Raw genomic sequence first — 14,836 nt, 5'->3', positions numbered from 1 at the left:
TATTAGTTTAAGGTACACAGCATAGTGCAGAACCACCCCTTTCTATGCTACTTTGGAAAAGTTGACGTAAGTGTCCTGAGCCTCAGTTTAGTCATCTATACAATGGGGCTGCTGAGGATAAATAAAATACTTTCCTCATGAGGTCGTGTGAGGTTTAAACAAAGGAATCAGTCCAATGTCTACCTTGTAGTATGGGATTAACACACGTAAGCTGTTCTTAGTGTTCATACCAGTATTGTCCTCTAGCAGAATCTACCCATTTTTAAATAGAGGTTGACACCTCCGGGGACCATCATCTTGTTAATATCACATTTTAGTTTGAAGACATTCTTGGTAATTTTTTATACTCTGATATAACAGAATCTTGAACTTTTTTCCAATGTGCTATTAGGTACACAATTAAAAATTTCAGAGGGCCTTTATATAAAATATTAGAAACCTTAAAGTCTTATTTTCTCCCTGTTCCTTGAGAAATGGAAATACAATGAGCTTAGAGACCCTTAGTGAAGCCGTAAGTGATCTAACTCGAAACTGACTCAAACCCCTGGACGGCCGTCCATGTGAAGGTCACCCTGGGGTCTCTTGGCTCCCACCTTACTTTAGATTCCCATGGATTTCCACTTAACATTTGGCAACACAATTTACTGATGAAACAAGATGCGTTTTTATCTTCCCTTGAGAGTTGATTCTTCATTCATTTACTCATGTATTTATTCATTAAACATGCATTGACTGTTTACTGTGGGCCAAGCAATGTGCCAAATGCTGGAGACAGAAAAATGAAGTAGACACACTCCCAGTGGTCACATAGCTCACCGTCTAGAGTGGGAAAAACACAATTGCAAACTGGCCTGAGAGTCACTATGAGAGAATCACATGCAAGATGCTGTGGTGGCCCAAATAAAGGAGTGTTCGACTTTGTTTGAGAAGGGCAAGTCAATGATAATTTAATTGTCACTGGAGTTTCTGAAGAATAACAGAATTGTCACTGAAGAAATTAGCCTGAGATAAAAATGTATTGGAGGAGGAAGGAAATGAATGTATAAAGTCATAGATGTGCAAACCAGTTTAGTGGGTTTAGAAAAGAACAGGCCATTCAGTAGATAAGAGAATAGGCCTGGAATGTAGGAGTGGGGCGAGGGCCAATGAAAGGATGGGACTGTGGAGCTTAGACGGAGGGAGACATTGGACTTGAAGCGGGAGTATAACACTCAGATTTGCACTTTAGCAATATCCTGGTTGCCAGCATCGTGGGGCAACAACTGAGGAGAGGAAAGGTAAAGTAGAACCACATAAACATGCCAGTGAAGGGACTGCTGCAAAGGCACGAGTTTCAAGGGAGCTGATTTTAGACCATAGCAGTGGGACTGCAGGAAAGGATACAGAATCAATATTTTATGAGGTAAAACCTACTGAGCATCGTCACTAGTTTAGAAGAGTCAGGGAGAAGGAGGAATCTAATGGGGAAGAAGGCGATGCTCCCTCTTCCCCGAGCATGCAGTAATTGAGGGGCAAGATTAACCAGGGATGTGGGCCTGTGTAAATTTACATGCACTTGTAATATCTGACTCTCGGTTCAGTGGTTTTTTGTTGTCATTTCGTGTTGTTGTTGTTGTTTTTGTCTCTAAGGCAGCAACTTAACAGCCCTTTGGAAATCACAACCCTTTGGGAAATGAATTCACTGAACATTCAAAATCTTTCACTGGCTCAGATTGGAGAAGCTGATTAATAAAATGCTAACAGTTTAGCGTGTGGTGAAACTTACTTCTAAATCTAGCACCGGTTGTGAAAGCACACCTGCCACAGAGAGATGACTAACAAGTGAGGGTGTCGGAGTCACACAACAGATGTTGTTCCATTTTATGTGAAGTGCTGTAGTAATGGGATAATCACTTAAGAAATCAACAAGTTAATATCAACAATGGACTAGATGCCATATTTGAGAATAAGGAAAACTTGCAGTGGATTTTCTTAAAAGTGAGGATGCTGCTTTGAAAATTAGCACAGATATTTTAATTCATTTGATGATAATCAAAATGAACATTATCAATAGTTTACATTATGCCAGGCAAGGTGTGAAGTATGTGACATACATTACTTCATTTACTGCTCAAAATAACTCGATGAGGTAGCTATTGTCGTTATCCCACGTACAGGAGCTCGGCGAAATTGAACAGTTTTGTTAAGGCTGTTCAGTTCTCTAAGGATTAGAGCCTGAGTTCGTCTTACCACTGTTAATAGCCTGTGCACATATCTGAGAATAAACTGAAATCCTTGTCGTGCCTCAAGTCTGTCGAGAAGGCGAGGCATAACATTTTTCTTAAGACTAATACTTTTAAAATTTTTTCTAATCAGATGTCTAGGATATTTCGAAATTCTTCAGGAGCAGGTCGGTTTGTCAGATCTCATGTCATCAAAATAAGGTAGGTAATCTTGCTTTGCAACTTCAAACCAGTACAGTAAGAAGCATTGACCAACACAATCACTCAGCTTCACTCAGCTCCCCTGAGCGAATGTTTGCTGGGACACAAAGATGTCATGAATCCTGAGCAGTCCATTTGATACTGCCTAGCCATTTGCCAGTTTCAACGGGAAGATGTAAAGTGCTCTGTGACAAGAGACACTGTCACTTATTGGATTAGAGATAAAGGTGCTCTCCAAGAGAAAAATAATGCAGGAAGAGGGGGGACAGCGCTGCCAACATACCCCGCTCCTTAAGCGAGGGACCCAGTAGAATTTAGCCCAGTTCTGGTTGTCCTCATTTTAAGCCTACCCAACAATCGGCCTATGACTTTCTCTGCAATAAGGATTTTCTTTAATGCCATTAATGCAATATTTCTATTGCTATTTTTTACATTTTTAATGCTTTCATTTTTATGCTCCTATAAAAGGCAATACCCATAAATTTATAAAGTGGCCATATACTGTTAGAGACTAAGATAAATTACTATAATCCATCCAGTGCTTGGCATTTATTAGAATATCTTTTCTGCCCCTTTTTGATGAAAGTTATTAAATTTTTTCTATGGATATCAGTCAAGATATAAAAATAGTATTTGTAATACTTATTTGTCTGCTTTATTCCTTGATGGTCAAGTAAATATGCATATGGTTAAGGAGCTCCTGCCTTTTCTTACCTCTCTGCTCTATACACTTGTTCCTTCCTTACTTTCTTCATCCTCTCCTTCCTTCACATATTTGTGATATGTTTCCAAATAAATTCATTTGCAAAAGGTGACAGAACTCTTATCAATAGATTTCCTTTTATAACTGCTTTATCTAATCATCTACTTATCAAACATGTATTAATTGATCATCAACCCCCAAAACACCAATGGCTTAACACAATAAAGGTTTACTTCATTTCAGTGGCTCAGTTCAAAGAGTCAGATGTGCCAGCAGGGGATGATGGTGCTGGCAGAGATGGCAGAATCGCCCCCTGGATTTTCCCCGTCTAGTTGGCAGGTATAGGAAGAGAAAAAGCATAGAAGATGGAATGAGAGGTTTTTAGGGTCTGGGCCTGGATGTGGGGTACGTCATTTCTGCCCACATTCCATTGTCTAGAATTCGCTAGGGAGTTTCAATAAACTGCAGGAAAGGCTAGGAAATTAAGTCTAGATCTGTGCTCAGAAGACAAAGACACCTGGGTTTGGTGGACACAAAGCAATGTCTCTTCCACATCACTACTGACAAATAATGATGGTTACACCTTTGGCTCAAAGTACTTTAAACAGCAAATCCTTTAAGTGCATGTAAAGCATGAGTTCATAAACATCTCCTTCTCCTGTAACTCCTCCAGACTAAGAGTTAAGCAAGGGCAGAGAGCAATTTTTTTTTCAGTTGTGTATCTTAACCAGCATTTCAAGAGATAAGTTAGAAATATGATATATACATATGCCATCCATTGTACTACTTTAAATTTAGTGTGAATCTCAATACCTCAAAATAATGAATGATTAGAGAACTGGCTTTATTATTATCTCTATTTATCTGCTTTTTTGTTCTTTAGTCCAGATAAAAATGGTGTGAACATTCTTATGGTGCTCATGTTTCGATTCCCATCTACTGGTATTGCTGAGCAAATCAGGAAAAGAATTGAGAATATTTTATATCAAAATCTGAAGACAAAGCAGTTGCCTTTGACTATAAACAAACCATCATTTACACTCACATGTAAGTTCTTTTACCACCTTGTGATTCCCTTTCCTTGCAATCTTCTCATAAGAATTTAGGTCAGTGTGCCCTTTCATTTCAAGAATTCACCAGTGATATACATACATCAGTGTGGAATAAAACTAAAATAAAAATTCACTTTGAGGCAAAGTTTAGTTTTGTGAATAACTGTTGTATATTTGATTTAGGCCTCTTCTGTACTTTCTACATTTTCCCCATATATTGTAATGTTAGATATTTTCAAAAACAAAAGAGTGGGTATTATTTTTATCATTTTATGGAAGCTGAAACTTAAGGAAGATGTAAGACACAGGACTAGCAAGCCTTGGGGCCAGACCTGGTCTTTACAGGTTAGTTCTGAGGATTAGGTTCTGAAGTATCAAAGCAATATGCATCTTTATGAAGGTTTTCCCCTGTAGGAAGAACGATGACATGAACTGTGAAGTGGTTCTCGAGTTTATTTCCAGTTTAAAGCTTTTATATTTATCTTTTTATTCTTTACAAAAGAAAATTCAGTAAATTGTTATGTTCTCCCTCAAAAGTGGAAGAAAATTGTGGTCCAAAAGGTTATGGAACACAAACTAAGATTACCTCAAAGTTAGTTGCAATCCTGGTTGAGAGGCATTTCTATTTTTTATATCAATACATAATTAGGGAAAGTAAAATAATGTATTTCGAATAAGATTATAAGTGTCAATGTCAGGGACTTTGTCTTTTTATTTTCTTATCCCTCCTCCTAAATTCTAGCATATGTCTCACATACCATAGGTGTCCCAGCTCTGCTTATTGCTTCTGCTTAAGTATTTCAAAGTTCAGTTACTTCTGATTTAATATAAAAAAATAAGTCTTGCTCTTTGGACCTGAAAGTATTTCTGCTCCCAGAAGCCATGAATTTAAGAAATAGATGGTCTAAAGTTAATTTCTATGTTGTTAGAAATTGGGATACTTTAAATACATTTTGAGGTGGAATCCCCATAGACATTACTGACAAGTTTTTAAGAAGTAATTAGTAATAATGAAGAGTATGGTTTCCACCTTCATTATCAATCAATAACATTCTAAAGCAAAGCATGGTATTTTCCAGGATATTACAAATGGCGATCTCAAAGTAAATCTCGATTTCTGATAACATACTTGCCCCAATGCATGGTCATGCATGCTAGAGCAAAAATCCATTGTCGAAGAGATGGTAAAGTGCAGGCTTTCTCATTTTACAATTAAAACGTTTTTCAGCCCTTTCGGTCATGTACACTGAGTTTTTACTATACACATTGCTTTAATATAAAAATAACAATATTCTATTTAATAAAATGTGATCATAGAATTTTGTGGTCAAAATTCTACTGTATATATTGTTTTCTGCCATATGTATATTGGGTTTGCCAAAAGTCTATATGATTTTTCCTGTAAAATAAAAGATACATTTTCATTTTTACCAATAATTTTATTGATTTGGATATTTTGAATATATTGGCTATCTCCTTTGTAGTGTAATGTTGATTGTTCTCAATTTATGTCTCAATTTGACCGCTACCAACTTCAACGGTCTACCTGGCCGAGTGTCGTCCAGCGACAAATCTCCAGCACAAAACTTTTCAAACCGCTTTTTGCACATTTGATCAGTCATAGCACCTTCTCTACACACTGCACGAATCTTTTTTTGTGTTTCAATTGTGTTTTACCTTTCTTGAAATAATAAAGCATAATATGCCAAAAATGTTGTGTATTTCTTCCATCTTCAATATTAAAATAGCTACACAAAAATTCACCAATTTTGATAAGTTTTTTACACAGTGATATTACAGCTATCGAAATACTATCTACCACAATTGTTTTGAATGAGGTTGAAGACAACTAAGTGCTACTAGAGCCAGCTTGAGGACAAACTTTTAGGCTAACCCAATCCCTTGTTAAACAAAGAGAATTGGAGTGTCCAGAAAACCTCTAGTACAATTTGGGGCTCACATGCTTCTTTTGGGCAAGTCAACATTCCTGAGTAACTTATCATATACTTCTCTATTTTTTCTCCAACAAATAACCAAAATAAAACAAACACCTAACCACCAAAAATTAAATGACACTGAACTTAAATGAACACTAAGATACATTTGAAGGAAAAAGATATCACAGAGGGCATAAAATGGAGGAGAGATTGTGGTGGGGTGGGGTCCCTGGACTGGCTGTATATGAGAGAGCTCCCTGTCTCTAGTGCCTGTTGCCTGAGCCACAACAACCTTCCACCATATTCATCCGAGAGAGAATCCTCAGTGAGAGAAAGCCATCAAACTGCATTAAATGCCTTCCTACCCTTCGTAGACCGAAGCCTGAAAATTGGGCAGTGAGGGGTCTGCAATGCGTCTAGCTATCTGGAGCTTCCCTTTCAACACAACTAACTGCACATAGGCTAGTGCACCCGATATAGTGAACACCAACTGTAATAGGAATCAGAGATTGCTTTCATGAGTTATACTGAAGCTCCCAAAGAAAGCAATCGGGGACATTTATCTTCACCATTCTTTTCTAATTTTCTAATTTTAATTTCTAATTTCTCAGCAAAAGTTAAAACCAAAATGCTCCCTTTTTATTTTAAATTAAACTTACACATTTGAGATTAAATCAGAGTAGAGGGTTATTTAGAATTTGACTATGAAAAGTCTCATGCTGTCTTGAAATATACATGCTTTGGATAATAAGCATTTCCTAAAGTGGCCATTTGAACAAAATTACATGAAAATAAGAACTTATTATTTTACCAACTAATTCATGTTTTGTTTATTTCAGCTATTGACAGCAAAAAGATGAGGAATCTTCTAAACAGTCGTAAGTTCCAAAACCCACAATTAACTGTCTCTTTTACAGCAAAGATAATGAATAAAAGCCATAAAAAAGTTAGTAAAATATAGCAAGGGTTTTAAGCATTGAGGTATAATTAATATAACATTAATTTCAGCTGTACAATGTAATGACTTCATATTCATATATACAATAACAAAATAATCATCACAAAAGAAACAAGAATTTTTGTTCATTTTATGTTCTTGTCAAACAGTTTTTTCTTATTGTTTATTACTTTTAAGCTATTTAAGTTTATAAATTTACACTAAATACAATTAAAATTTTTTAGCTTATAGATTATGGTAAAAAGTACATAGTATTTTTGATACAACATATATGTACCTATATGTCTAACATTTTACTTTAATATTTCATTTAAATAACTTTTTAATATACTATCACAATTCAGAGTGTTTTAAATTTGTAACTAGTTAGGCTTCTTCCTGTTAAAATTTTTGGGGTTGTTTTTTGCATTTTTGTTAAAATATCTATTATGGTCATTTTTTGCATCACCACTGCCTACACTGGTACATATTTATGTTTTTTAATGGAAAAATATACATCCATTAAAATGTTGTAAGAACACTAAAACACAATGAATGTTCTCTGTATGTGACATGCAACATTTAGCATATTTTCAAATATTGTCAATGCTCATATATTTGTTCTCATTCATGTTTTCAGCCTTTTGGTAAATATTTTTTCTTCCATTGAGTTCTGTCTTTTCTATAAACACATTTTTAAAATACATATCTTCTTGCTTGCCTTTATGTTTGTTAAATCCATACATGAACCTTTATCTTTTTAGTTATCAAACTCAAGGGTAGAGTAAGAACTATGTGTAATGAAAAACATAAATTCCTGTCCTCAACATCAATTGACTCTCCAGTCTTATATAAATAATTTCACAATTTTACTTATCATTTAATATTTAAATAGGTGATTAACATTGTTTTTAAACATTATGTTCCATTTTATCCCCATAGTCACAATTATTTACCTATCACTAAAATCTCCTGTTATATTAATAGTTACTATTTTCCATTCTTGAGCCTTACCTTTTTGTTTGCTAAACCTACCTTCAAGTGATTTTAAACTAGAAAATTATACAAATGGTATATTACTGAGTATTTGCAGATGTAAGAATATCTTTCCATTTCCTTTGTCTCAATGTCTTCTTGGATTATTGGGTCATAAACTTTTCCAAATAATTCTTTACAGGATATTCTGTTTTCTTCTAGTATTTTTGCTATAGAATAGAAATCTAAGGCTGGTGTGATTTCTATTATTATGTGGGGTATCTTATTTTGTTTCTGGATGAATATATGAAATCTCTATAACTTGTTTGCCAAGAGACGTAGAAGTGGTTGTATTTTCACTGAATTTTGACTAGGACATTAAGAGTGCTTTCAATATGGACACTACAATGGACACCACATTATTTTCTGGAAAAATGTTCTTCCATTATAAATCTTATGATCGATTCTGTTTCATTTGTTCATTTCTTTCTTGCTCAGGAACACAAATGATTTATTTGAACGTCCATTTTCTGCCCTTAATATCAATTATTATTTATAGTTCCAGCTCAAGTTACTTTCTACTGCATTCTGAAAGATTTATTTATTTATTTATTTTTACCAATTCTATACTTCTGAAAACAACTTATCTCAATTGTCTGGTCTTATTTTTTTCTCATTAGTTCATCCATGTGGGTTTTATATCTGTTATGATTTTTTTTAGTGATTTCTTGGACTTTATTTCATTATATAAATCACTTTTGTTATATGTGGTCTTATCACAGTATATTTTCCCCTTAGGGTTGTCTGCTTTTGTTATATTAAGGTAATATCTTCTTGCATGTCTTTGCTGATACCAAGCAAATGTGTCCTAAAAGTTTCTGTAGAAAATAACTTTCAGCAATATATTTGAATTCTGAGATTATGTATTATCTGATGTGGGGGGCCCTAATCATGCTGTATCTTAGAGACACAACTGAAAGGCAGTTACTAGAGAGAGTGGGGGATGGGAGGAGAATGAAGAAGATAAAGGGAGTCAGATATTTCGGCAACAGAGGGAGACTAGAATTGGGGTGGTGAACACACAATGCAATATTCATTCTACGTATTATAGAATGTACATTTGAAACTTACATAATGTCATTAACCAGTGTCAATCCCAATAAACTTTAGGAAAAAAGATAGTCTTTCAAGAAAAAAGATATTTTTTAGTTTATTTTATCATTTTTTCCTCACCATACCCTCTTCTACTTCCATCTACCTCCTCCCCTTCACAATTGTTACACTGTTGTTTGTGTCTGTGAGGTTTTTTTTTTTGCTTTTCCTTTTTCACTTGATCCCTCTATGCCTCCCTCCCACAACCCTTCCAGGGCTCTCAGCCTGCTCTCTATCTACGAGTCTATCTCTGTTTTGTTTGTTAGTTTAGTTTGTCCATTAGATTCTACATATCAATAAGATCATATGGTACTTCAAAAGGTCATTAATGTTTAAATTCAGGGTTTTGCAAAGACAACGTATAGATTTATGTTAAGGGAGAATCATGACCTACATTACTGAGCTCTCTCTTAGCAGTAAAATTACACACTTTGATATGGATCCTTTTCATTTTATACCCAACTATGTCACTTACGAGCTGGGTGACCTCCAGCAATGCATGTTCTCTTTCCACGGCTGAATTTTCTCTTCTGAAAAGTGTTTTGTTATAAACGTGTCTAAAACACTTAGAATTTTAAATCTTTTTACTGAATTTATTAGGGTGACATTGGTTAATAAATGTATAGGTGTACAATTCTATAATACCTCATCTGTGTCTTATATTGTGTGTTCACCACCCCAAGCCAAGTCTCCTTTCATTTTAACTCCCCTATACCCTCTTCTACCTCCCCCATTCCCCTTCCCTCTGGTAATCATCATATGGGTTCTATACATTTTTGGTGATCAATAAATTATCTACCAATCTACTTAGTCATCTATATATGCTTTATGTAGAGAGACAGAAGTTGATTCCTGGATTGGATGCCTTGAAATAATAGTAAATATTTCTTCCAAACCTTGACAAGATCAGTAGGACCCCTACATCTAACCTCAGAGACTGAGTGTTAGAAATGGGTTAACCAGTAGCAGGTGCAGTGGATTATCTAAGCATTAGAACTCAGCGCAAGTCAGCATATGTGCTTTTCCCTCCTCCTTTCCATGAAAACAAGCTAATGTATATTTCTGTGACAGGCTGTGGACTAAGGATGACATCTTCAAACTTGCCATTACCAGCATACACTTCTACAGAAAGGATTGTCCAAGGAAGGGAAACAGCCATGGAAGGGGAGTGGCCATGGCAGGCCAGCCTCCAGCTCAAAGGGGCGGGCCATCAGTGCGGAGCCACCCTCATCAGTAACACATGGCTCCTCACAGCAGCTCACTGCTTCCGCAGGTAAGTTCACCAGGGCTGTTGTGAGTCGTCTTGATTTAGTGCTCAGCTGCCATCAATTGATTCAGTGATTGAGAAGAGTCTAATGTCTGCCGCTTATCCTCTGCTCCATTATGGATGGACCCTCTTCTGTCCGCTGAAATTCATTTTGCTTGCTGTGTGCCCTGATCACGTTCATCTCCTCTCCCTGCTCTAAATGACTACGACGTTTGGTTTACGTCACTGTCATGGCTCTCATCCTATGTTTTCCTGTATTATCATGATGTTAGTGTTATCTTTCCCACTATATCATAAATTATTTTAAAGATTGGTTATTATACATGTAACAAGTTTAAACTTTTCTGTATATGAAAGGAGAAAATTTAGTCACTTTAACAAAATTAATCCCTCTATTCTCTCACAATCAACATCCACTATATCTTTATAAATAAGATTAAATCAAAGATATCACCCTGGAAGCTATGCCTTCCAACTGCATCCCCCAACAACTGTGGCTTGTGTGAACCAGAAAGGTGTGTGGATGATAGGAGAGACCTACCATCCTCTCTCTGCCCTCACAGTATGGAAGGCTGGTCATATGGGATCCAGCAGAGCTATCTGCTTGAGATTTCACAGTTGTAGCTCTTAAAACTCAGCTCTGTCAGTACCTGTATGCATATATACGGAGCATCCTATTGCCCCAGGTGATCAGGGGACACACCTTTTTCCTCCCAGAAGTTTCACCATCAGGGTACAGAAAGTTTTTCCTTTTAAACTCTCAAAAGGTAAAGGCTCTGAATGAAGCCCTGGCCAGTGGCACTGTTCAGACCATCCTTTCAAGAAAATTATCTTTGGTGAGTCTAAGAGGCTTTTGACGGTCCTTATAAGGTACCTATACTTTTATTTGTGGGGTAGATGTGCAGGGAATGACCTAATGAATTTAAGGTGATTGTCACTCTCAAGAGAAAAGAGAAGAGACTCCTTTATATTGACAAAATAACTAGCATCATGCCTTATGTGAACTTGTTTTACTAATTGTTTAAGGCTTTCTGAATTTTTGTTCACATAGTGCTCCAATTTTTACACTTGTTTTGGGGAGTATCATCCATTTTTGTTTATAACTAATCTTTGTTTATATAAATTAAAAATAAATCTGGATGCCAATTTATTAATATTTACTGCAGGATGGAAGGTATAGTAATTAAGATACCTGTTTCAGCAGGTCCAGCATAGTCTTTGTGTGCTAAAAGGCCCAAATGGGAATTGACCATCGAGTTTTGTAAAGTAGAGATAACTGGTGACCTTAATAAGAGAAATTGTGGTGATAAGATGGGATGGGAACGAACAGAATAGAGGATAGAATAAGGATTGGATGCAGTGAGTTTAGATGCCACTTTCAAGTAATTTTTAAATAAATGGGAACAGAGAAATTTGATAGGTGATGGTAGTTGTGGGCTCACAGGAAGTATTTCTTAAAATATGAATGATGACATTTTATGCTGATAATAATAACCTAAAAGTGTTGGGAAATAGAATGACCCTGGATAGGGTTCGATTTGGGGAATGGTAATAATTTCAATGCACAATGACATACAGTGTTGTGAAGGGAAAATGCAGTGTTTTTTGAAGATACTATCACAATTATCCAAATAATTTTTAAATTTTTATTCTATAGAAAGAGTACATTTTTAAAAATCATGTTTAAGACAAATGTTAGTTCCTTTTTAACCATTAAAAAAGATCCCTGTCTTTGTGAAATAGTGTGAGCGGGGAAAAAGTTTTGACAGGAGAGCATGAGGCCTGGGTCCTCTCTTTCTGACACTAAGCAGCTGGATATGTTCCTCACCGGGGCAAGCCTTTTAACTTCTGAGTCTCAGTGTTCTTAGCCACAAGCATGTTGAACAGGGCCTGCTACATGAAGCTTCCTTTCTGGTTGACAATGAATAAAGAGATGGGGTACTTTCTTTTATCCACTCCATTAGTTCATGAGCTCCTTGAGGACTGAAGTCACACGTATCTTGTATCTCCCAGAATTCTACTTTTCAAATGAGTTCTTCAGCCCTAAGATTTCAGTTTTAAATAAAAATGTCCTTTAAGTATACAGAAGTAAAAGAGCTGAGAGAGGAGCCCTCTGCATCTCTCAGTCCCCCACCTCCCCACCACACCCAGTTCTGCCTGTTCACCCCTGAGGCATTGCCTAGTACTTTGAAAACCACTGATCTTTCAACTTTTCATTACACTGAAACTTTTGTGATTCATCCACACAGTTACCCTGTATAAACAAGGAAATCCCCTTTATGAATTCTCCTTTGTGTGATTTCCTTCTACATCATTTTCCTCTACACAGAGAATTTCAAGTTTCTATATATTTCTAATTGTTGATGGGTATAAGAAAAAGAAGGACTGAAATTTGGGAAAGCATATAAACGTGAAGAGATGTTAATACCACATAGCAGTTGCTTGTGCTGTAATTTTGTGGGAGAGAAAAGCATGTGTGAAGGGAGAGCCTCAAAAATAGTAAAAGGGACTGACCAGGCCGGGTCAAAGGGTGGTGAGAACTCTCACAGCATGATGTTGAGTCAGGGCTTCTTAGGACATAATATCCAGACAGGGTCTGGGCGTAGGTGGGGAAACAATCCTGTATACACACAAGGGTTTGTATACACAAGAGACAAATTAGGTACACTTTATCTCAAGGATAACAGTAAGACCCAGTAAACAAGGGCCAACACGTGAGTCATCAAGTAGGAATGGGTAGAGTGTCTGATACAGAGGGAAATGCCTCTTAGCATGTGTAACAGCCAAAACAAATCAAAATTACTATTGCTACATTTCATTTAAATTATAGAAGACAGAATCTGAGTTTCTAATAAACAAGAAATTCAAAGATTGGAAATTAATTATATAATTACTATTATTACTATTATTAACCCAAATGCATCATTGAAATTTTATTTAGTTGCTGTGCTCTTTTTAGAGCATGAAATTTTAGAGGACAAAAATATTTGAGGGGTTTTCTTTTTTTTTATGTTTATCCTTATTTATTTGTTACTCTTAGAAGACCTCATTTTTGGCTGGACTCAGACTTAGAGGTAGAAGCTCTCAGAGAGGACAGCCTATGTCTCTTGGCAATTTGTTCCTGGAGTTTTTCTTTGGCCTCCTTCATCCTCTTAGCCAAAAGTTTAGCATACTCTGCAGCCTCTTCCTTATTTTTCTTAGTACGCTGCTTCTTCAGGGCAATACGCTGATGTTTGTGTTGCAGGACACGTGGAGTAACAAGACGCTGAATCTTAGGTGCTTTGGTTCTAGGTTTCTTACCTTCCTTGTTTAGGGGCTTCCTCACAACATATTGGCGGACATCATCTTCTTTAGAGAGGTTGAAAAGTTTGTGGATTCTGCTAGCTCTTTTGGGCCCCAGGCGACGAGGCACAATAGTATCAGTGAGACCAGGAATATCTTTCTCCCCTTTTTTTACATTGACCAAGTTGAGAACACTGAGATTGGCATCCACAATGCAACCCTGAACTGATTTGTGCTTTCGCTCTCCAGTTCTCCTTGGTCCGTAACAGGAATGCCCCTTGCTCAGCAACAGGTGCACACGGCCATGGGTCAAGACACCCTGCTTCATGGGGGAACCTTGTTTGTCATTCCCACCACTGATTCAAACCACATAACCCTTCCACTCTTCACCCAGAGCGTCAGCAGCAACTTCTGTGGCCAAATGCTTCTCATAAAAAGTACAAAGTTTGCGTTCATAGTCTACTTCAATGAGTTTCTGACAGCCAGTGGCTGGGAAAGAGATGTTCAGCTTCATCTTGAAGCTGCTGACCACCTCCGAGGCACCGCAGAAAAAAGGCTATTTGAGGGTTTTCATATGCTCACATCATCAGTTTGTGTAACCTCTTTTTTTCAATAAGGTCATCAATTTCAAATTCTCTCACTATACGGATTTTTCAGGCACATAATGCCAATAGTTGGGAAGAAATATACTCTCAATCTTTTTTAAAATATAAAGTTAAGCATCATAAATTTTACCCTTTATTGTTTTACAGAAATAAAGACCCAAGTCAATGGATTGCTACTTTTGGTATCACTATAACACCACCTTCAGTACAACGAAATGTGAGAAAAATTATTATTCATGAAAATTACCAGAGAGAAACAAATGAAAATGACATTGCTTTGGCTCAGCTCACTACCCGAGTTGACTATTCAAACGTAGTCCAGAGAGTTTGCCTCCCAGATGCAGCTATGAAGCTGCCACCTAAAACAAATGTATTCGTCACAGGGTTTGGATCCATTGTAGATGACGGTGAGTACTTTAACATAATTTACCAATGTAAGTATCTCTTAAGCTCTGACAAGCTGGCTTGGGAGATCCCTCTTTAGATTTTTTATAAAAATAGTG

General features: G+C 36.5%; 1 protein-coding gene and 1 pseudogene across 2 annotated transcripts in view; one reads left to right on the top strand and one right to left on the bottom strand.

The window, feature by feature from the left end:
• Nucleotides 1-14,836, top strand: part of LOC112320690 (transmembrane protease serine 11F) — a 66,955-nt gene that overhangs the window by 48,300 nt on the left and 3,819 nt on the right. For both annotated transcript variants that reach the window (XM_045185651.3, XM_045185649.3), the window contains exons 6-10: nt 2,356-2,423; nt 4,010-4,173; nt 6,955-6,993; nt 10,251-10,452; nt 14,481-14,740. In XM_045185651.3, coding sequence (XP_045041586.1) covers nt 2,356-2,423; nt 4,010-4,173; nt 6,955-6,993; nt 10,251-10,452; nt 14,481-14,740 — 733 coding nt within the window. The remainder of the gene's footprint in view (nt 1-2,355; nt 2,424-4,009; nt 4,174-6,954; nt 6,994-10,250; nt 10,453-14,480; nt 14,741-14,836) is intronic.
• Nucleotides 13,453-14,262, bottom strand: LOC112320139 (small ribosomal subunit protein eS6-like; annotated as a pseudogene).

This window comes from Desmodus rotundus, chromosome 4 (assembly GCF_022682495.2).
Source record: "Desmodus rotundus isolate HL8 chromosome 4, HLdesRot8A.1, whole genome shotgun sequence".
NCBI classification, from domain to species: domain Eukaryota; kingdom Metazoa; phylum Chordata; class Mammalia; order Chiroptera; family Phyllostomidae; genus Desmodus; species Desmodus rotundus.
This window is presented reverse-complemented; position numbering and strand designations above follow the sequence as displayed.